The sequence below is a fragment of the Dromiciops gliroides genome, chromosome 1, assembly GCF_019393635.1.
Source record: "Dromiciops gliroides isolate mDroGli1 chromosome 1, mDroGli1.pri, whole genome shotgun sequence".
Lineage (NCBI taxonomy): Eukaryota > Metazoa > Chordata > Mammalia > Microbiotheria > Microbiotheriidae > Dromiciops > Dromiciops gliroides.
Genome location: NC_057861.1, coordinates 20,765,488 through 20,787,077, shown reverse-complemented (window position 1 = coordinate 20,787,077; position 21,590 = coordinate 20,765,488). Strand labels below are relative to the sequence as shown.

Below are 21,590 nucleotides of genomic sequence, written 5' to 3'. Positions count from 1 at the left end.
CCCAGCTGAACTATTTGTTAACAGATGAACAAATCATGGAGGACCTCAGGACGTTAAATAAGGTAATTCTGCTATTTGGTTTCTTGGAAAATATTAGCATTCAGCCTTGAGAAAATGACAATTTCACTTGATTCATACCTCAACTTGTATCTGAGTATACCTCAAGTTGATGCCCCAAGTTATATTTGAGTAGATTTTTACTGAAGTAATTTTTTTTTTTCTTCCTGCAGCTTAAATCACCCAAGAGACCAGGTAAGTGCCTGGTGGTGTTTTCTTTTCACATGCAAATACTTGTCAAGGAGTCATTGTAGGGTTGGCTTATTTGATTCATTTATTTTTTAGAAATAACCTGTTCTCATTCTTTTTTTTTTAACCTATTCTCAGTCCGCCCAAAGGCAGCCATCATGAGAACTGAGAGGAGACTTTAGACTTCTCCCTTCCCAACTACTCCTTTACAGATAATTTTAACCTTAACTTGTTTATCCTTTGAATTTATTATAAAAGAGAGCTGAGGAATGAGTGGGAAAAGGCTCCCCTCTCTGTAGATGTAGATGTCGATCTGTAGATGGTAGACATAAGATGTAAGTGCACATCTGCCATGTCCATTTATCTAGCGTCATCAGCAAGATGCCTGCGCTCATGAGCTTTGGGGAGTTCAATGTCAGACATAATTGTTAGTGCTTTGGCCTTTGGTTGTCACCTGTAAAGATTTCTCTTGCTTTAGAAAGCCAAGCTTCATCATGGAGATATTCAAGGAGATGATTCTTAAGGGCCCTTCCAACTCAGTTATAGATTAATCAAGGGTTTTAAAATAAGGTGATGATTCTCCTTTTGGGTAGGAGAAGTAAAAGGATTTTTGTTTGTTTTCCTCTCTAAGATTTTCTTGCTGGTGGGTTGCCATTCCTCACAGAACATACATGAATCTCTGAAATTGCCAGCCAGGATAGGGACAGACCTGCATGAGTCAGTATGGAGTGTATTTTAGACCACTGGGGAGGGCTTGTTGGCCAAAAGTGCTTCTTCAGCTATACCCTGCCCATATTGTGCCTCTGCTCTGGAAACTAGCTCTGCCTAGTCATGTGCATTTTCTGAAACACCACATTGATCTAAATGTAGATCAGCCTCAGTTCAGGCCCTACCTCTAAAATTAGATCCTGTTTGAAAGGGGAAGATAAGCTTGTGTGTGTGTGTGTGTGAGAGAGAGAGAGAGAGATGTGGAGGTATCTATGTAAAAATAGCTATATTTCAGTACAGTTACACAAAATTACTATATTAAAAATATATTTACCACAAAAGGTTTTTCCATCCATTCAATGTCTTTCTCGTTTTTGTCATCACTGCTTCCTTTGTCTTTTTCATTTTCATTTTCATCTTCATAAGGCTGTAATTATGGACTTCACTCAGGTTTCATATTAGCTGGATTTGGGTTGGGGGTGGTGGTAGTGGTGGGGGGAATTCATCCTTCATTGGGATCAGTATGGTAATTTCATTTTACTCTGTTTCAAAGGCTGTTAGAGGAGTTATCCTTTTATCTTATGTGATATTCTCTTGTGATATTAAATGTTCATCAGTTACGCATGTGATCTGGTGACCTGCACGTTGATTTTGATTGTGTTTGGTTCTTCAGCATCTCCCTCTTCTCCGGAGCATCTCCCTTCCACGCCTGCAGAGTCTCCTGCCCAACGGTTCGAAGCTCGGATAGAAGATGGTAAACTCTACTATGACAAAAGATGGTAGGTGGTGGTTTTTACAAAGCCTGTTACTGCTTTGAGGTGGGAGATCTGAAAGGAATTAAGGGCAAGAGAGGGAGGAGGAGAGAAAAGGGGAATTGGGAAGCTGTTCTGTGTTTCTTGGGGTTATTGGTTACGTCTGTGCTCCAACTCATTTGGTAGTCTTAACCTGGAACTGCCTTTTAAGTGTAGACCATAGACTTGGGAGTTATGTTGTGGGCAGGCACTATTAGGCTACTTAAAACCTTACTGGCTTTCAGATAAATATATTCTCCTAAGGCCAGGGGTCATCAGTTTTTTATAGGATGTGCCTTGGTTAAAGACCCATTTCCATTCCCAAACATCATTAGTGGGAGCAAGAAAACAGGATATTCAGCAGAACATCGAAGGGAGCCGTTCATCTCGTTGAAGCGAGTGTCATAAACAGGCATTTGATTGAATCACATTCCAGTGGGGCTTGGTTGGAGGGCATCACCAGGCAGTGTTGGTGTGGCTTGTGCCACATGGGATCTTCTGCCCTGGGCTCCTGGAGCAGGGTTCTCCTTCTCTTTCAGCTGGTTAGTTTCTTGCCAAAATAAAATGGAGCATCCACCAGTATTTGTAGAGTTGTCCAGTGAGTGGCCAACCTTTGGTTTCTCTGGCAACATTGTTGTAAGGTCCAAAAAGCCCCCAAACACATACATTATTGTAAGGAGCCCGGGGAACCCTTTTGTTGGTTGGGCGGTGCTCTTGTTGCCTCTCAGAGGTTTGGTAGTCATCCTCTCTGTGTCATGAACTCACATATCTGGACTTTGGCCACAGGGTGGCAGAGCGGGATAGCCCTGCAGACCAAGTTGAGCAGAAGCAGATGACAAATGTTTCCAATCATGAAAACCAAATAACCTTTAAAGAGCAAACCCACACATAAGAACCGTCTTCCAGAGTGATAAATTTCCCCAGCATTCTTACGTATACATGAGTTGTAGAGCTCTGTGGTATTTCAGCTGATGATCGTTTTTGTAAGCACGTTGCTTGGCATCTTCCTTCTCCCGAGTTTATCCCAAGACTTTATGAAACGTGTCATCTGGGTAAATGATCAGAAAAACCATAATCTTTGGAAAGAAAACAAAAGCAGTCCTAAAAATTCCCAGGGACAAGTTCTGATATGTCTGGGTCCAAGTCTTATGGTCAGCCTTAACAGGATCAGCATGAACTGTGTCTGCATCAGATGACAAGACACACCTCATGTCTTTCACCCGTAACTAGAGAAGCTTCATGGTTCTCATTCACGCCTCCAGTCTGTCTGTCCCTTTCTCTTCCTCTGTCTCTGTCTCTCTCCCTCCCTCCCAGGCATACATATAAAGCAGTTCAGGCAAATTTGTCATTGGAAGGAATGAATAAAGCTCCCCCTGGACTAACTGTACAGATTCTGGCGTGACTACTCTTCTTACAGGGAGGGCTGTTGCCTTTTAAGCCCAATAGCCATGTTATTGCTTTTTTCCCTTCTTAACTCAGAAATAAACTCCCTGAAAGCATGGGACTTCCTTAATTTCCTGCTTTCTGCTGGGTCTAAAGTTGTTTCTCTGCATCTTGTGTTCTTCCTCTTTGACTCCTTGCACTTAGATTTCATAAACCATGGAATATTTCTCTGATGGAAGGCAGGGCTTTTCCCTCTTCTGGCTGAAAATGTGTATGTGTTCCTATAAACAGCTGCTAGTTCTCTTGCAAGTGGAGCCTTGGTATCTCACCAGGCTTTTGATGCTTGACTTCTGGTATCATCCCACTGCTTGAGGGTCTTCCCTACCCCTTCTTGCTATTATTTCAGCTATCAAGTTATACTCTAGAGAATTAACTATATCCTTTCTGATCTTTCTAACAGTGTTTGAGCCTTTATGAACAAAATATATCACAGTGACCACAAGATGATTATGATCTGGAACCCCTATTTTAGAATGCAGTCATTGAACGCCATTCCTTTGCTAAAGATTTGAATCCCCTTGTCTTCTTTGTCTGGGTTATTCCTCTTAGCCACTTTATATCTTACTGTAATAATTCCAATTTTTAATCATTCTCTAAAGTAGCTGATACTTAAAAATCACCAAGGTGGGAGACTTCTCACTCCCCCTACCCCTCCATTACATTGAAACTGGAACTGTTCATGTGCACCAGAAATAAAGAAACTCACTTAGCTCAAGAGAGCTTGCCCCTCCATCCCAGAGTTAAGCTGAGGTGCTATTATTTCCCAAATAGTGAATATTTATAGTGAGAAATTTGCTTTCCTGAGGTTCTGTAGCCGTACTGTTCTCTCTTTATGAAGTAAAGAACCTCAGTAGCAGGAAACCTAATTGAATAAGAAATTGAAATACTTGTCTTTCTTTTTGCCCCTCTTCCTCTTTAAAAAAAAATAATGGGATTCCAAGAGACCTTTGCTGGCTGGTCCACTTCTGTTTGGCCTCTTAAACTAGACAAAATGTCAGAACATTGGAACTGGTGATGCCCAGGTGCTGCTTCCATTAATCATATACTACATAGATTCTAGTGCTTGGCCATTTGGCTGTTTGGGGTTGTTTCTGCCTTCCTGCAGAATTTATAAAGTATTTTTTGGGAACATGAATTTATACAGGAAGTTTGGCAAAGCTATCATTGGAAAAAAGTCACAAATTCACCGGGTATTGCCCTGTATGTTCTGAAGCTGTTGAGCTTTTATGACTGGGAGGAATGTTACATCTTTACCTTTAAATCTTTGGTGCTCATTTTTTGCTCATCAGTTGACAGGAACTGACAATAAACTTCAGAGGAGGCTGTCATTTTTCATTCATTTTTTCACTGGGAAATTCCTTATGAAATCTCTCTCTCTAGGACTTGAAGTGACCGTTTCTCTGGAATAGCAGCAGCCTTGGGAGCTTAAGCCCTCTCTTATGGAAGCATGTACTGGATTTTGGTCATTGTGGTAGCAATTTAGGTCTCTTCTTCCTGTTGTTGCAACCCCCCAGATGGTGTAGATTGGGTGGGGGGAATGACATCCCAAGGGGTCAGCTGTCAGGTGCCGCTTCACAGAGATGGCGGACCATGTTCTTGGTGACATCACTGTTCACCTTGCATGTTCAACCTGGACTACTACTAAGGCAGTTGAATGTTTTTGTCCGCTTGGGATGTATAGGCCAAGCACAGTGGAACATGGGCTGGACACAAGATTTCTGCAGAATTTCCTGGCAGATTTCCAGATTTGACTGGCAGGTAGACCTTTGTCATTTTATTTCCATCCTCCTAGTGTTGGGGGGACTTCCCTAACTCTTTCTAGAATGCTTAGAGGATGGTGTCATGAAGGCTTGTGACTGATTGCTCAGAAACATCTCCTTTGTGAGGTGTTTTGTTACAAATATGCCTTATTTTAGCATTTATTTATAGCTCACTTGTGTGGGCCTATGCTTCTTCTTTGAGTTTCCCAGCTAGAATTATAGGGAGGCTTCTTTGCTCTACCATGGACCATTGCTTGAAGGAATTGTATTGCTTCTGTGGGATTTGTAGGATTTTCCTTATCAGAGTTGTATTTTTGTCTTTGACGGTTAAATTTCTAGACTATCCTCAACCAGTCCTCTTTTCATTACACACCTGAGACATCGTGACTGTCCTGTGAGCAGTTTTATTGACCACTCCTTATCTGAGCTAGGTGTGGTTCTTCTAGCACTCCAGATATAAGCACTGACTCAGGCTTTTGAAACTGTTTGGAGACTTTAAAAAGCAATCTGGAAGTTGAGGTTCATTTATGAGACTTCTTTTTAATGAAATTGATTAGGACCCATTTAACTGGGAAATCAAAACCATAATGACTCATACTATTTTGACATTTATAAAACACTTTCCTTACAAGACATTAGTAAAGGTTTAGGACAGCTGTGGTCCTGTCTTTGGTTTGACTCTCTTAGGGAACCTAGTAAAAGGGGCATTGGAATAATGTGCCATGATCAGTTAATGAGTTAGCAAGCACTTTTTAAGGACCTACTGTGTGCAAGGCACTGTGCTAGGGATACAAAGAAAGGCAAAAACAGTCTCTTCCCTGAAGGGGCTCCCAGTCTATTGGGGATATAACACACCAACAACTAGGTTCAGACAAAGTATGTAACAGAATGTATAGAAGGTAAGCTCGGAGAGGAGGCCCTAGCAGGTGACAGGATCGGGAAAGGCTTCTTTCAGAAAGTTACTTCCTTCAATAAGCACACTTAACTTTGAGTAGGCGCCGTGATGTACCTTTTGGAGCACTGTACTGGCATCGGGAAAATTGAGTTCTTGCTATGTCCCCTTCTGTGAAATGAGTGGGGTGGATGAAATGACCTTTGAGGGCCTTTCTGGCTTGTTTCTGTGGCATTAACTGGCTGAGGCAGGGCTCCTTCACACCTTCAGAAGCTTGGTAAGATACAGAGCTATCCCAGAGGCTGAAGGTTGGTTAGAATCCATGTTTGTGGATAAACGTGAGATCTTCAAGGCTGGGCTGTGCCAGAGCTAGTTTAATGGAGGTTTCTCCTCCATGTTAATCCAGAAGCTGCTGCTGGATCCTAGTGGCAGCTGCCTTGTCCCAGCTTTGACTCAGAGCCTTGCTGTGTTTTTCTCATCCTTGATCTTGCTCCTGAACTGCAGGTTCCTCAGTAAAGATCTAGGTTGGAGTAAGTAGGGTGGTCAGAAGACATAAAAGACTTGGTAGATTGAGGGTGGGGGCGGGGGCATGGGAAGAGAAACCTGTTGGTTACACTTTTGTGGGATGGGGTGTTTTAGACTCTCATTAGTCACCTATTTAGGCAAAGCCTACCTTTTGTTTAGAAAGTGGGAGCTTGATCATTACAATACTGAAAGCCTGAGGGCTAAGAGAAATAAATCCACATTTTAGCATTAGAATGTGGGGGTTCATCTAAGAAATCATCTAGTTCATGGATGCAAGTCCTCCTAAAGCTGTTGTTCTAAGTCTATTTAGACTTATCCTGGCATTGTAAATAACCGTTTTGCCTTTTAGATACTTTAAAAAAACACATTAATTCACATTTTGTTTTTGGTAGGTACCACAAGAGCCAAGCTATCTATCTGGAGTCAAAAGAGAACACCAAGATCAGCTGTGTGATCAGCTCTGTTGGCGCCAATGAGGTAGGGAGAGGGAGGGGGTGTGTGTGTGTGTGTGCGCGTGTGCGTGCGTGTGTGTGTGTGTGTGTGTGTGTGTGTGTGTGTTGCCTAATTAGAAGAAAACAACTCCAAAGGCAGTCAGGAAAGTTAGTCTCCTCTTTGTGGCCTGTTACCAGAAGGACGGTAACCCCTGTGTGACGGGCATTGCTGGCAGTTGAAAAAGTTTAAAACTTGAATAGCTGCTTTGGTTTGATGTTTTATCAGGGCACACATGTCTGCAAAGAAATTGATTTTTACATCTCTCTCCTCCGTGCTACTGATTCATGCTAATGCAGGAGAAATCTAATAAAAACTGGATTATGAAATCACATAAGCTTTTTCTATTCTCCCAGATTTTAGAATGGAAAATGCCCCGAAATGTGCCTAGTTTGCGAAATGGTTTTTTACTTAGCAGTTCTGGCTTTCTCTCTAAATCATTTTTGTTCACCTCTGGGGCTCAGGATCTCTTTAAGCAAGATAAGATAGGTTCTCTCTGAGGGCACAGCCAGGTTCATACAAGGTATATACATCGTAAATGGAAAGTAACCCCTTCAAAACAGCCCTCCTAACCTCTGCTCTGAGGCCAAGTCTGAGAAATGAGCTGGCGGAGATGCTTCTGTTGCTCTGTCCATCTGACAGACTTCAAGACCAGACACAGATGACCTCATAGAGAAAGTTGAGGCAAATGGGGAAAAATCATTTGCCATTAGAAAGCATTTCATTCATAAACATAACATTGTGTCAAAAGTCATTTCCCTTCTAACATCCCATAAAGCCACGCCTTGGTTGTAAGCTTTGGCAGGGTCTTATCAAACTGTAGAGAATTCAGGTATTGGCCTGGCAATGGATTGTATCTGAGGAACAAAAGGAAACTCTATCTTTCCCCCTCATCTCTCTTCCCTTGCTTTCCTAGTTCTGTATGGAGGGTGGCATCATCTTCCCAGCCCCCCAGACCTAGGAGTCGTCCTGGACTCCTCGCTAGCTTTCATCTCCTGTATCCAAATTGTTGCCAAAGCTTATTGATTTTACCTTTGTGGCAGCTCTCACTGCGCCCCTTTCTCTCCTCTGACACTGCCACCACCCTGGCATAGGCCTTTGTCACCTACATCTAGAGTATTGTGGGCAGGGGTGGGTCTGCCTGCCTTACATCTTTCTGTACTGAGATTCATTCAGCCTCCATTCAGCCACTAAAGTGACTTTCCCAAAGCACAGGTCTGATCATGTCACACAATTCTTTCTCCCCTCCAAATAAACTAATAAACTTCAGTGGCTCCCTAATACCTCCAGGAGCAAATACAAAAACCTTTTATAAGGTCTATCCTTCCCCTTCCCCTCTCCTTCCTCTCTAGTCTTTTTACACCTTACTCTGTGCCACGAACTCTTCAATCCAGTGGCTCTGGCCTCCTGCCTATTCCAGGATAAGACATTCCATCTCTTGGCCCCAAGCATTCTCTCTGGCTGTCTTCCATGCTTGGAATGCTCTCCCTTTGTTGCCCTGACAACTGACCTCCTGAACTTCCTTTAAGCCCCAACTAACCTCCCACCTTCTACAAGAAGCCTTGTCCAACCCCTTGTCAACCTAGTCCCTTCCCAGCTTGTTGTTTTTTGGGTTTTTTGGTGAAGCAATTGGGGTTAAGTGACTTGCCCAGGGGCACACAGCTAGTAAGTGTTTGAGGCCAGATTAAACTCAGGTACTCCTGAATCCAGGGCTGGTGCTCTACCCACTGTGCCACCTAGCTGCCCCTCCTTCCCAACTTGTTGGTACATATTTGTTTAATGCTCCTTCAGGGCAAGGACTGTCTTTGAGCTCCTTTTGTATTCCCAGTTCTTAGCACATAGTAGGTGCTTAATAAATGCTTATTGACTGACACTGAGGATCACTTGCCTAAGCTGAGAGGATCTTCACCAGTGGATTGCCCCTCAGATGAGGGGTTTTATTTGTCCACAGCAACTTAATGAAGAAACTTGGGGCTTGGGGGATGTTGGCATCTATAGCAGTAAAAGGGAGTTTTAGCACAGCCACTGATGAAATTGTGACATTTATATAATGTGTGCTTAACCCCACTTGCCTCCCTTAAATAAATAAAATAAAATAAAATAAAATCTAATGTGTGGTCACCTTGTTTCTCCCCCCAGTATGGGGGGAGAACTAGCTAGGGTTTACTTATAAGTTAGAAGCATCAGCACCAGTTTTTTTGGCATTAAGCATTTACTAAAGAGTAAAGAGAGAACACGAGGAGTTCAGAAGTTAAGAAAGAAACCTATCTACCCTAGGGTTCCGAATGGCCTCCTCCTCTTTTTCTTTCTGCCACCAAAATGAGGTCCAGAACAAAAGAGAGAGAGTGAGCCCATTGAGCCCACCGCACTTCCTACTTTCTGCCTCTCTGTGGGACACAGAGCTCCAAGCTAATTGGCTGGTAGCATTCAAGTCCATTGATTGACATGACTTAAAGGTGGTCCATGAATTGTGAGGTGACTCCCGGATGCTGATTTGATCTCAGAAAGGTCACCTCATGCTCTCTTGGCAGGGGGCCCTGGAGAGTGCTATTCTCACAGTACTTACAAGGTACTTTGCAGACATGGCCATTAGATGCCTACAGAATCAATGTGTTAGTCTTAACACTTGTAGGGACTTCTCTTGGTGAAGATGGAGAACAGAAATATGAGGCTTACGATCCTTATTGTAAAGATGGAATACTTTCCCATTTTATTGACTTACTAGAGCATCTGAAGGGGACAACAAGGGAAAGGCTTGTCCTCAGAAAGGAATGAACTGTGGTATGTTTGTACAGTGCTGGTTGGATCTCTGGTAACAGAGGGACATTTCTCAACTTTGGGAGTTTCTCCAGCTCATTCTTCAAATCCATTATTAAGTGAAATCGGAGCTCTGGTGCCTTCTGCTACCTCGACATTGGGTAGGTTGGGTAGAGGTGACAAATAGTGGGAGTCTGGCCAAATTAGTCGCTGCAGAGCAGGAGTTTAAAATGATCCTGCTGTGTCTTAGGCCCAGACCTTTACTTACTAACTCTGCGAAGTCTTCATAGTTTTTTTCCCCTTTTACCAATATACTTGACTTATTAAAACATCCTCATATACCAGCTAATTAATTATATTAAATTAGAAATGGAGAAGAAATTGAGAATGAATCTCCCTTTTTTTGAAAGCTAGAATAACTGATAAGCATGTATGAAAATGATGTATGTAGACATATGAGAGATCTAAATTGGTAACCTATATGCCTTATGGTAACAGTGAAAGAAGTGAGATAAAGGAAGGGCCTTCATGGGACATCACGTATGCACCCCAGAAGACAGCAGGGAGAGGAGGAGTGGAATTTGCCTTTCAGTGGGTTCCATGAAGAATAGCATATCCATATTATTTGGGTGGATGGGGGGGGGTGGGCAAAATCATGGTAATATCTCAAGAGAACAAGACAGTGGCCAGAAGTGAAGCTCCCCAAGTTCTTTGGCTACTTTCTAACCGACAGCTGACAAAGATGACTAGGAGCCTAAGAGAGCTCTGTTCTTGACTTTTCCAGGGATACACGGAATAGCTCTCCTTCCTCTCCAGAGCCAGAGACAAGCCACTTTTTCGTGAAGAGTTGTGGTCTTTTTGTGCCTATCTATTGGTTGTTTGTCTCACAGCCCTCAAAAGCTATTCCTAATGCCTTCTCTCGTCTGTCCTCTTCCTCACCACCGTCTTAACTGTCTTTGGTGAGAGAATGGAGGCTGTTTGTAGTGAGTGCCTCCTTCTCCCTTTCTACTCATATTAAAACCCTTTCACAGCAACTTCACATTCTTCTTTTCCTTTCCTTCAGTTTTTCCTGATGATCAGGTGGCCTTTCTCCTTGCCAAGGCCAGTCCCTTGATCCCACTCCCTCCCATCTGCTTCTGCAGAATGTTCCACAGTTATCTCCTTGCTGTTTCATCTTTAGCCTCTCTTTTTCTGCTGATTCTTCCCTCCTGCCTTGAAACATATCCAAATAGCCTCCAAACTTAAAAACCTCTCGATTGAGCCCATGATCCCCTTTGGCTGTTGTCCCAAATTTCTCCTCCCTTTATTTGCCAAACTCCTGGAAAAAGCTGCCTCTACTTATTCTCTTTTCATTGACTTCTCAGCCCTTGGCATTCTGGCTTCCAGACTTCATCACTCAACTGAAGCTGCTCTAACTGTCTTTTCTCAGTCCTCATTTTTGACTTGTAGCCTTTGATACTGCCTATCACTTTCTCCTCTCTGGCATTTTTGTCAGGATTTTCTGTTGTCTCTGTTTCCCTACCTGATATGACTCTTTTTGGTCTCTTTTGCTGGCTCCTCATATATATATATATTGATGAGTCATTTGCCTATAGAATAATTCTAACAATTCACATTTATGTAGCTTTTCGAGGATTGCAAAGTCCTATATGAGACAACAGCTCTACTGGGTCTGTCCAGTAGGTGCTGTTATTATCTCCATTTTGTAGATGAGGAAACTGAATCCAGGGGAGGTGGAATGACTAGCCCAGGGTCACACAGCAAGTGACTGAGGAGTGATTTGAACTTAGGTTTATCCTGTCTCCTAGTCTGGCCTTCTTGCTCACTACCCCCTTAGCTATCTTCTCTGTCTCAAACCTAAGCCCATCTTGCCTTTCCAGTATTTTTCTATATGGCTCCCCTTCCTGTGCTCCGCAGCTCAACCAAACTGCCCTTCTCTCTGTTCCTTGTGTGTAGCACTCCAGCTCCCCTTCTCATCTCTCTTCTCTATGCCTCTGTCCTATGTCCTTCCTGTCTCTGGAATGCACTCTCCCCTCACTTTTACCTCATCAAATATCTCTCTTCCTTCAAGATGGAACTGAAGTTTTATAGTAACCTTCCTCCTTGCACATCCCAGTGCCTTCCCTCCCTAACTGCCTCTTATTTCTATTTATTCTGCATATATTTACATATGACTTTGATATCTTCCTTGATGGAATGTTAGCTTATGTTCTATCAGAAGATATCAAGTATGTGCAGAATAAATGCAAAGTAAATACCAAGGTGATTAGGAAGTGGCTGTCTGTTGCTTGTATCACTAACTGTGGTACATAGGCATTTAATAGATGCCTGTGGAGTGGTTTACTCCTCTCCTTCCTGGTTCAAAAGCTTCCAGATTAGGACTGGAGCCCAGATCTAGGCCAGGCCAGGGTCTGAGCCCAGGTCCTCAGTCCTAGCCTTCCTCCAGAGTTTTCCTTTTGTGGTCACTGATATAAAGAGCAAAAAGTCAGATGAATAGGAAAAAGAAGGCGGCATCTATAGACAGTAAGGTGAACTATAGAGTAAAGAAGTTACATGATGTAGTTTTCAAATTTCTGATGCTTTTAAATGGTCTGTAGCATTCAAATGGATGAGGGCAGCTAGGTGGCGCAGTGGATAAAGCACCAGCCCTGGAATCAGGAGGACCTGAGTTCAAATCCGGCCTCAGACACTTAACACTTACTAGCTATGTGACCCTGGGCAAGTCACTTAACCCCAATTGCCTTACCGGAAAAAAAAAAGAATTCAAATGGATGACCAGTCACTATCCATGGTTCTAATATGGAAAGAATAGAGAAATTAGAGCTTTCTTTAGGAAAGTGAAATGGCCAGGATATCCTTTGGGCAGGAAGATGTGAAATATTTTCAAATCTTTTTTGAATTTTATGATTAACTTTATTTACTTTATTTTGGAAATGGAATTTGTTTTTTAGTCAAGTTAAGTTAAAGGGTCACTTGTGCATGAAATCACACATCTTAGGTTCTATGGTATTTAAGACCTCAAATATATATATTTTTTATTATTATTAAAAGAAAAAAAATGGCAGCAAAGCCACAGTGTTTGCTGTTTTCTTACTCATATAAGTTCAGCAGATAAGGACTGGTCATGAATTAGACAGAGTCCTTTGGACAAACAAAGGTATGTGGCAAGCAGCTCGGGCAGAAGCGCACCTTGTTTTTCAGAGGCTATAAACTGAACAGGAATTTAAGCAAAGTGGCTATAGGATGTGTCAGCACCTTCTTCCCTAAGATCACTTCCCACTTTCTCATGCAGATCTGGGTACGGAAGACAAGCGACAGCACGAAGATGAGGATCTACTTGGGGCAGCTTCAGCGAGGGCTCTTTGTGATCCGCCGGCGCTCAGCTGCGTGACACCCTCTCCTTCCCCGCTGCGGCTTTTCCTCGAGCGGCTTTTGGTTTGGGTTTTTGAGAGAAATTAAATTTACAGGGAATACTAGTGACTCCGCCTTGGAAACGGACAACACTGTGTTATGGATCCTATAACCACTTTTGTGGCTGGCCACATACTCCTTGGATTAGTTCTTGGCCCTCCCATGCAACCAGCCCCTCGATTTCTTCCATACTTCACCTTGAGACTGTTACATTTAGGCGAGAGAGCAAGAGCGTGCAAGTGAGCTTGTGCGTGCACAGCTGTGCATTTGTGTTTTGGTTAATGAAAAATGATCTTACTCATCTGATGTCTTCATGTCTTTATACTCTTAAAAGTGGAGGACAGTGTGGGGGCTGCAGTATTTGCGTTTTCTCATAGTTTAGTGTTTTGAATATGATCAGTGCAAGTCACATAGCCTTGTCCCAGGTCAAGAGCTAGATTTACTATTTCTCCAGCAGCCTCAGGGCAGAGGTTTGAGCAGAAGGAGATTAATTCTTCTGGTTCTCAGATGCCCCTGTGGAATACTTTCTGTAACATCTGGCACATGCCAACAGTTCCACCAGATGAGCTACTAAAAGATTTGCCCAGGATTCCAGGTGTACTGGAAGAAATGGGGAGAAGATTAAGATTTCATAACATAGTAATGTTATCATCGTTTGAATAATATTCAATGGATATAGTTTATTCAGGCACCCTTGGTTAAATCCCAAGGCATTTGCAAACTTTTTTTTTTAATATTTGGACAAAAAAAACCCCAACGTCCTTTTGAGAGGATTGTGTCTTGTTAGTGTATTTCTTTTCCTAACTCCAAATAGATGGAGGGGCACAAACTGCAGTCTTAAGTTAATTGAGTTGTCTGCAAGTAGTAGAAAGTAAAGGAGACTAATAGCAATGGTATAATCACTGCGAGGTGCCTCCCACACAAAATTCAGGATTATTCTTGCTGATTCAGTTTGCAGCTCATTGACCATTTTGGAACAGCTACTGTTAGAGACTTTTTTGGGGGATGGTGCTCCTAGATTCCCACAGGATTGGCACAAGCTGAAATGGAATCATTATGCCTTGACTGTTGGTGAACTTGACACTAGAGCAAATGGAATCCAGATGCCACTCTGTACTTTATGCTCCCCATCACTCTCCACTCCCTCCTCTCCATCCTCTCCTCCCCCCTCCCCTTTTGATAACTGGAGAAATGACTCAATAGTTAATAGTATTTTCTACAATAGTGATGTCATTTTGAAATGTTTGTAGTGACCTTGACATTAGGACCTCAGAGGCAATTAGCAGCAGGAATCACGTGTCCTACTCAATCTGTTTGTTGTAAATGGTTTCATTTACCCTGAGAAATTCTTGTTAACCTCATATCTCTTGATATGCTACCTAAATGACTTAAGGATTAGAACTAGCATAATTACTCTCATTAGGGTGTTACAACAGAAACCAAGGATACCTGTTTTGGAGTGAGTATTTATAAAGCTTTATTTTCAATATGATTTTAAGCTCATTTTCTCTTAATTTTCCTTGTTTCCAGAAAAAAGATAATGAGGCTATTTTTTTTTTAAAGTTGTTTGGGTGTTTAAAAATTTTTTTTTTCTCTTTCCTGGTACTGATCGTGTCATGTATTACAATCAAGCATTAGCCAGATTAGCTTTCATTCATGCATCTCTCTTTGACTTGTAGATCCTCCAGGCCAGAATTGTAGCACAGACTGTTCTTTGTCACTTTGTGGCTGTCAGGAACTTCTCACACTTGAATTTTCAGCATTAGCAATGCCACTTGGATCTCATGGAAAAATTGGTTACTGCCCCCCCAATAAGTAACATACCATGCATGGTTGAACCTTTTGGTTATCCTTGGGTGTGGGCATACTCATTGTGTTACATTCTTACAAACAGGCTCTTGGTAGTTTGAACAAGCAGGCATTTTTCCTGCTCATCAACAACCCGCCGTAGCAAATCTCATGAAATCCAGAATACCAAAGTTTGTTTTTCTCAGAGACAATTGTCCCTGATCTCATTCACTGCCCTCGGCAGCATAGAGAGCTGCCTTTTCTTTTTCTTCCATCAGGGGGTGTGTCTGTGCTTTTGTAACATGACCAATTAAAAAAAAACAAGTCATGCTTTGAGAAGTTGTATATGCTCTCTTCCTTTTGTAACTTTGAAAAAACCATTGAGGCCAATAATAACCCACTGTCTCCATCATCACTTTTTTATGCTCCCTGAGCACCGTAATGTCCCATAATAGTTATTTTATGACTCTTAAGCTCACCTTGATGACGATCTAATAACTTTAAAGTGGGCTTTTGGAACACAGTGTACTAACTTGTCTCCCTTGCCTCCAGAAAGTTCAACTTGTATTTAATTTAAAAGTCTGAGATTGTTAACCAAGGAATTTTCTAATAAGACTTCAGTTGTTCTTTCTGGTGGTCTATAAGATATCTGGATGTGAGAATTTCCCTCTCAAAAGATGGAAATCATTCTGAGATTGGAAAATGTGTCGAAGAGGAAAGACAGATTGGCTTTGGGAGAGAGTCGAAGTATAAGAGGAGGGGAGGCTTCCATGAAGACCCATTTGCCTTGATCAGGCCTTCAACTCCAGACAGCAATCACTTGGAAAGATCTAGGATTATGAAATATCTAGCCCCTAGATCTCCAGGTTAACTCCTAAGTTAAAAGTATTTCCTTCAGATAGCTGGCTTCTTTAGCACTTGGCACTTTCAAAAAGGTCAGTCCAAATAATTCTGTTTTATAGACTGTGAGTATGTATGTGTGTTCTTGTCAGGCATACCTGCCTGCAATATTGTAAATAGTTCCCTGCTGCGGTCCTGCCCCTATTCCTACTGCGCCCCTGCGTTAGGTCCTTTGAAGTGCCGGTGTCTTTTTTGAAAAAAAAATTTCAGATAGCTTTTTGTAGCTGTACCAAAGCCAGGATGTTTTGGGTAGATTTGTGGCATTTTTGGTATCTTTATTTGTGAAATGTCTACCAAATAAGTAGCTGTAATTTTTTTGTTGCCTTAGACTGAGACAAAGTTGAAATCTCAGTGGCTCATGTGCAAATCACGTCATATATGCCATTCGATGGGTTTCATTTTTTGGGTTGTGTTTGTGGTTTGATCTTTGTGAAATGCCATTTGGAACCCGTGGTAGCCTGTGGCTTTCCATCTTTGAAGAGTTTTGAGGAGTGGGTGGGAAAGGGGAAACCCTTGCTTTTAAAAGGAAGTGGCTCTAACTAGGAAGAAGTCACTTTTAATTGAACCCTAACGAAGAAAGCTAAGTTTTCTTATTGTAATATTTCCCTAGTCCTTGATTTCTTACCAGTTTTGTCAATTAAAAAAAATAAAAGATAACCCTGCTCATTTATTTCTTGGGTCTGGGAATCTCACTGCAATGGCTGCTTTTTTGCCAACTTGCCAAAAGTTCAAACCATTGCAACAGACCAGAAATGACACGCAAAATTGTTTGCTACAGTTCTGACAAACGTCGTAGACATTTTATATAAAAATCATTAACTGGTGACATCAATTGTTCTTTAAAAGATGAATGTAAATGTAAAACTTTTTTGTTTTCTTTTTTCCCCAACAATAAATGTTCAAAGAAGACTAATATGCAGTCTGTTACTGTTGTTGAAATGGTGTGTAACTTGGGATTTTAGATTTCGTATATACCAAATGGTGGGAGAGCCACCAACCAGTAATCATAGGGTCTGTTAGCCATTGACTTCTCTGGGAAAGAGTTGGAAAAAAAAGGTGATGTTTGAACATTGTTGGGTTCAAGTGGGAATCCAACTTTGTGCTTTTTTGTCATTTCATGTTGCTTCATGATTCTCAGACCAAGAAATCTGACCTTTAAGTGCAATGAGAGCAGCATCATTCTCAATTGCTTGAGTGGGCAAGAGACCTTAGTAATTACTATTGAACTTTGGTGGAAAAATACTACGTATTCTAAATTCTGTTTTGGTGAATGGGTTGACTTAGTGGAATGTTGTATATGCACCATATAGATGACCAACTCTCAAAGAAATTCAATATGATAAAATATTTATTCAAACCACAGCATAACCTGAGTTCAAATCTGGCCTCAGACACTTGACACTTATTAGCTTTGTGATCCTGGGCAAGTCACTTAACCCTCATTGCCCCACCAAAAAAAAAAAAAAAAGCTACATCATGAGGGAGTTATAGAATAAAGTGTTTTTTCCACATTTGATGGCACAGGTTGTTAAGGGAGCAAGGAACAAGAAAGAGGGCTTCCTCTAGGAGGTGAAATTTGAGTTACACTTGGAAACGACTTCTTAACCTTTTATGTGGTAGACTGGTTTGGCAGACCGGTAATAACTTACAAGCTCTGCAGCATAATTTTTTTTTTATTCATTTTATTTTTAACATTCATTTTTTAGAAATGTTGAGTTTCAGATTCTCTCCCTCCCCCACCTATTGAGAGGGCAAGCAATATGATATCAATTATACATGTGAATTCATGCAAAACATTTCCATATTAACCATGTTGCCAAAAAGAATAGGGCAAGAAAAAATAACGTGAAATGGGTATTGCAGCACAGTGTTTTTAAATGCATGAAATAAAAGTGTTAGGTTTAAAAGGGAAACCATTCATATTGAGTATAGTTGTCAATAGATTAAAAGAAGTTTGTGGATCCCAGATTAAGAATCCCTTTTTCAAAGGGACGGTGGGGATTTAATAAAAGATATATGTGGTGGGGAGAGCAGGATGTCCCAGGTAGAGCAAAGGTATGGAGGTTAGAGAGTGTCCTTAAGATGTTGTTGATCAGTGTTTCAGTTTGAATAAAGCAGGAAAACAGCATTACCCAGTGCTTGAAAATGCGCAAAATGCTTTACAGGCTTCTTATTTTATTCTCATAACAACCCTGAGAGATAGGTGCTATCATCGTCATCCCCCTTTTACAGATGATGATAGACAGAGGTTAAATGACTCAGCTAAGGTCATGTAGCTGTGAAGTGTCTGAGGCCAGATTTGAACTCAGGTCCTCCTGACTTCATTCTATCTGCTGTGCCACTTACTTCAGAAGAAAGAGGGAAAGCTGCTGGTTTTTGAGTGGAGGTAGCACTTGGTCAAACCTATGCCTAAGGAAGATGATTCTGCCAGTGGCTAAGAAGGATGGGAAGGAGGGTGAAGAGAAGGGAAGTGGCAGCACCTGTGAGGAAGACATTACAACAGTCCAGGTAGGAGGTAATGGTGGCTGGTCCTGTAATGGTAGAGGCAGCTAGAAGGCTCAGGGGATAGAATGCTGGGTCTGGGATCAGGAAGACCTGAGTTCAAATTCAGTCTCAGACAGTGCGTGACCCTGGGCAAGTCACTTACCCTCTGCCTTAATCTGCTGGAGAAAGAAATGGCAAACCACTCCAGTGTCTTTGCCAGCAAAACCCATGGACGGCATTGGTGTGCTGTGGTCCCCAGGGGGTCCCAAAGAGTTGTGTGCGATTGAACAACAACCTGTAATGGCAGCTGCAATGGGGAGAGACAGGAGGAGGTGCAAGAGATACTGTGGAGATGGGATCAACAGGCCTTACATACTGATTGGCTATCAATCATTAAACATTTATTAAGAATCTGCTGTGTTCTAGATGAAAGGTTAGAGGGGAAATCAAGGCTAACTCCAAGGCTGTGAACTTGGGGGACACTTATGGGGAGGGGGAAAAGGAACCACACTCATTTCTTGACATTGATGAACGAATCTCTTAGCCACCTGCTGGCCTTAAAGTGGAAAGACCCTGACTAAAGCAGATGTTTTTATCCACTATTGTAACAACTATGTTTTTGTCCTTTGGTATGAGACACCTGCAGTTTTGTTAATGGATTTCTTTAATAATTATAAATCAATTTGAACACTGCCCCTTCTCTCTTGCTCTTGAATGGGAATGTTTTCTTATGATAAACAAATAATTATATAAATAATATCAATATAATCAATCCTGCCAGTTACTTTCCAGATACCTCCCTTTTTTCCTTGAATGACCCACTTACATAGCCTCGACATACATTTGTAGCACAAACTCCATGGACCTTCAAGCTTTCTGCCTAAAGGAGTATGGAGAGTTCTGCACGTTGTGGTGGAGACGTATGTACAAAGGTGAGGGATTCTTCATCCTGTATGGGAAGAAGTGATGGATTTAGAGCTCAAAGGAAGGATAGAGTCCATCTTGGCCAACCCCCCCAGAAGTCATAAGGATCAGAGGGAGATTCAAGCTTGGGCCTCTGGCTTGAATGATTCTCCTTTTCTCTGCCCCATCCCCTGGGACAGGTAGGTGGTGCAGTGGATAGAATACTGGCCTTGGAGTCAGGAGGACATGAATTATCTTTTGTATTTGTATATCAGAGCCTTACACATAATATATTTTATTAATATATTATTTATCAATATAGTATGTTATATAATTAATATTAAATATTATAATATATTGTTTAGGGAGATATTAAGTATATAACTATGTTTTCTATGTTTATAAATATATTATTCTATTATTTTATAATAAATATTAATAAACGCTTATTGATGGATCGATTGCCAGAAGTTCACAGGTGGTAAATGAATGTTGTGGTAACTTTGAGCCATTTGGAATTTGAGCACAGGTCCTCTCATTTCAAATTCAGTACACTTTCCGCTTTGTAGGCATAGGAAGGTAGAGGTGGAAAAGTTCTTGGAGGTGCTACAATTTGTAGAGATGGTGCGGTGTGGTGTGTGATCATTCCAGGATGCCCAGGCAAAATGGGGTGGAGAAAGAGGTGGCAAGAGTTGAGGTTACAGAATTGAGAGGTCAGGCAGGTGATTTAGAGGGACATAAATAGAAATATTGAAGTACCTGAGATTTATGGTAGGGTGTGAGGATGTAGGGAGGAGAAGATGAGATGTAAATCAAGCTGGGAGAGTAATGTTGGTTGTCAGGTTACAAGGATGTCAGTCAATAAATATTAAGCACCTACTACGTGCTGGGCATCATGCTAAGTGCTGGGGATACAAGAAAGGTAAAAGATAACCTTTCTTCTTTGGGAGTTTATAACCTAATGGGGAAACAATATGTAAAACAAGCTATTTACAGAATGAATTGGAAAGAATCAACAGAGGGATGGACCCTAGAATTAAAAGGGATCAGAAAAAGCTTTGTGTAGACAGTGAAATTTTAGCAGGGACTTGGAGGAAGCCAGAGAAGCCAAGAGGGAGAGATGAAGGAGGTTAACCAGTGAAAACGCCCACTGTCGTGAGACAGAATGTCTTGTTCACAGAAGCCAATGTCATAGGACCACAGGGTCATGTTGGTAGAGCGGGGGAGGGGGAGGGAAGTAGAGTGGTATATGACGTAAGAAGACTGTAAAGAGGGAGAAGACAGTTATTCAGGCCTTTCAACACCAATTTCCTTTTTGATCCTGATGGCAATAGGGAGCCTATGGAATTCACTGAGTAGGGGCAGTGACGTGGTCGGACCTGCACTGTAGGAAGACCATTTTGACAGCTGAGTAGAGCATGGACTGAAGTAGGGAGATACTTAAGGCAGGCAGTTCTACCAGCAGACCATTGCAATAGTCTAGGCTTGAAGCAATGAGAGCCTGTGCCAAGATGGCGGCCATATCAAAGGAAAGAAGACATATTCAAGAGATGTTATGAAAGTGGACTTGACAGGAGTTAGCAATAGATCAGATATGGGGCGAGCAAGGAAGGAGTTGGAATGATACCTAGATTTTGATCCTGGGGGATCAAATAGGGAACAATGGTCGATGGAGAGGAAATGGCAGAGACGAGATCTAACGGAACTAAAAATGACAAAAGGTCACCGAGGGATGAGAGCAGGAGGATGCTTTGTAAGTGGCAGCTGGTAATCAAATTTGCTCATTTTCTGTTCCTGTGAGTCAGAGAGTGGTAGAAGACTGATATCCAGTGGAGAGGGTTTTAAAGTGTTGGGTTCTCAGAGGGAAGAGCTAGATTTCTGCTAAAGCAAGGAAGTTGACGTAATATGGGTTGAAAAGTCCGAGAATGTAGGGAAGAACTATTTCTGGGAGGAGAATTCTTGATCAAACAAGGGAAAGAAGAGATGACAAAAAATGTAATAATTCTGGTTACATGAAACTGACAAGATTTTACACTAGCCAAATCAATGAAGCTAGGCTAAAAAGGGAAAATATCCATTGAGGAGAACATTTTTCATTAAATATCACTCACAGGGGTCTGATAACCTATATAACAAGGCTTTTAAAGCTGGTATTTGTGAACTTAAAACATAATTCTTTTCTTGTCTCCCTTATTAGATTGTGAGCTCTTTATATCTCCATCACTTAGCCAGGTGTCTGGCGCATAGTAGGTGTTTGGGGAATCTAGGTGGCTCAGTGGATAGATCACTGGCCCTGGAGGCAGGGGGACCTGAGTTCAAATCTGGCCTCAGACACTTGTCACTAGCTGTGTGACCCTGGGCAAGTCACTTAACACGATTGCCTCAAACATCCAGGACCATCTCCTGTCATCCCAATGTATAGCTAGCCAGTGGACCCAGATGACTGTGGAGGAGAGAGTGAGGCTGATAACTTTACACAGCCCTCCCTCCTTT

At 41.8% G+C, this 21,590-nt stretch overlaps 1 protein-coding gene across 4 annotated transcripts in view; it reads left to right on the top strand.

Annotated features, from left to right (window-relative positions):
- Positions 1-16,623, top strand: part of SUDS3 (SDS3 homolog, SIN3A corepressor complex component) — a 49,718-nt gene extending 33,095 nt beyond the window's left edge. For all 4 annotated transcript variants that reach the window (XM_044005522.1, XM_044005514.1, XM_044005504.1 and 1 more), the window contains exons 8-12: positions 1-62; positions 231-252; positions 1,628-1,733; positions 6,758-6,842; positions 12,904-16,623. In XM_044005522.1, the coding sequence (XP_043861457.1) occupies positions 1-62; positions 231-252; positions 1,628-1,733; positions 6,758-6,842; positions 12,904-13,002 (374 nt within the window). In that variant the 3' untranslated portion in view covers positions 13,003-16,623. The remainder of the gene's footprint in view (positions 63-230; positions 253-1,627; positions 1,734-6,757; positions 6,843-12,903) is intronic.
- Positions 16,624-21,590: the final 4,967 nt, after the last annotated feature.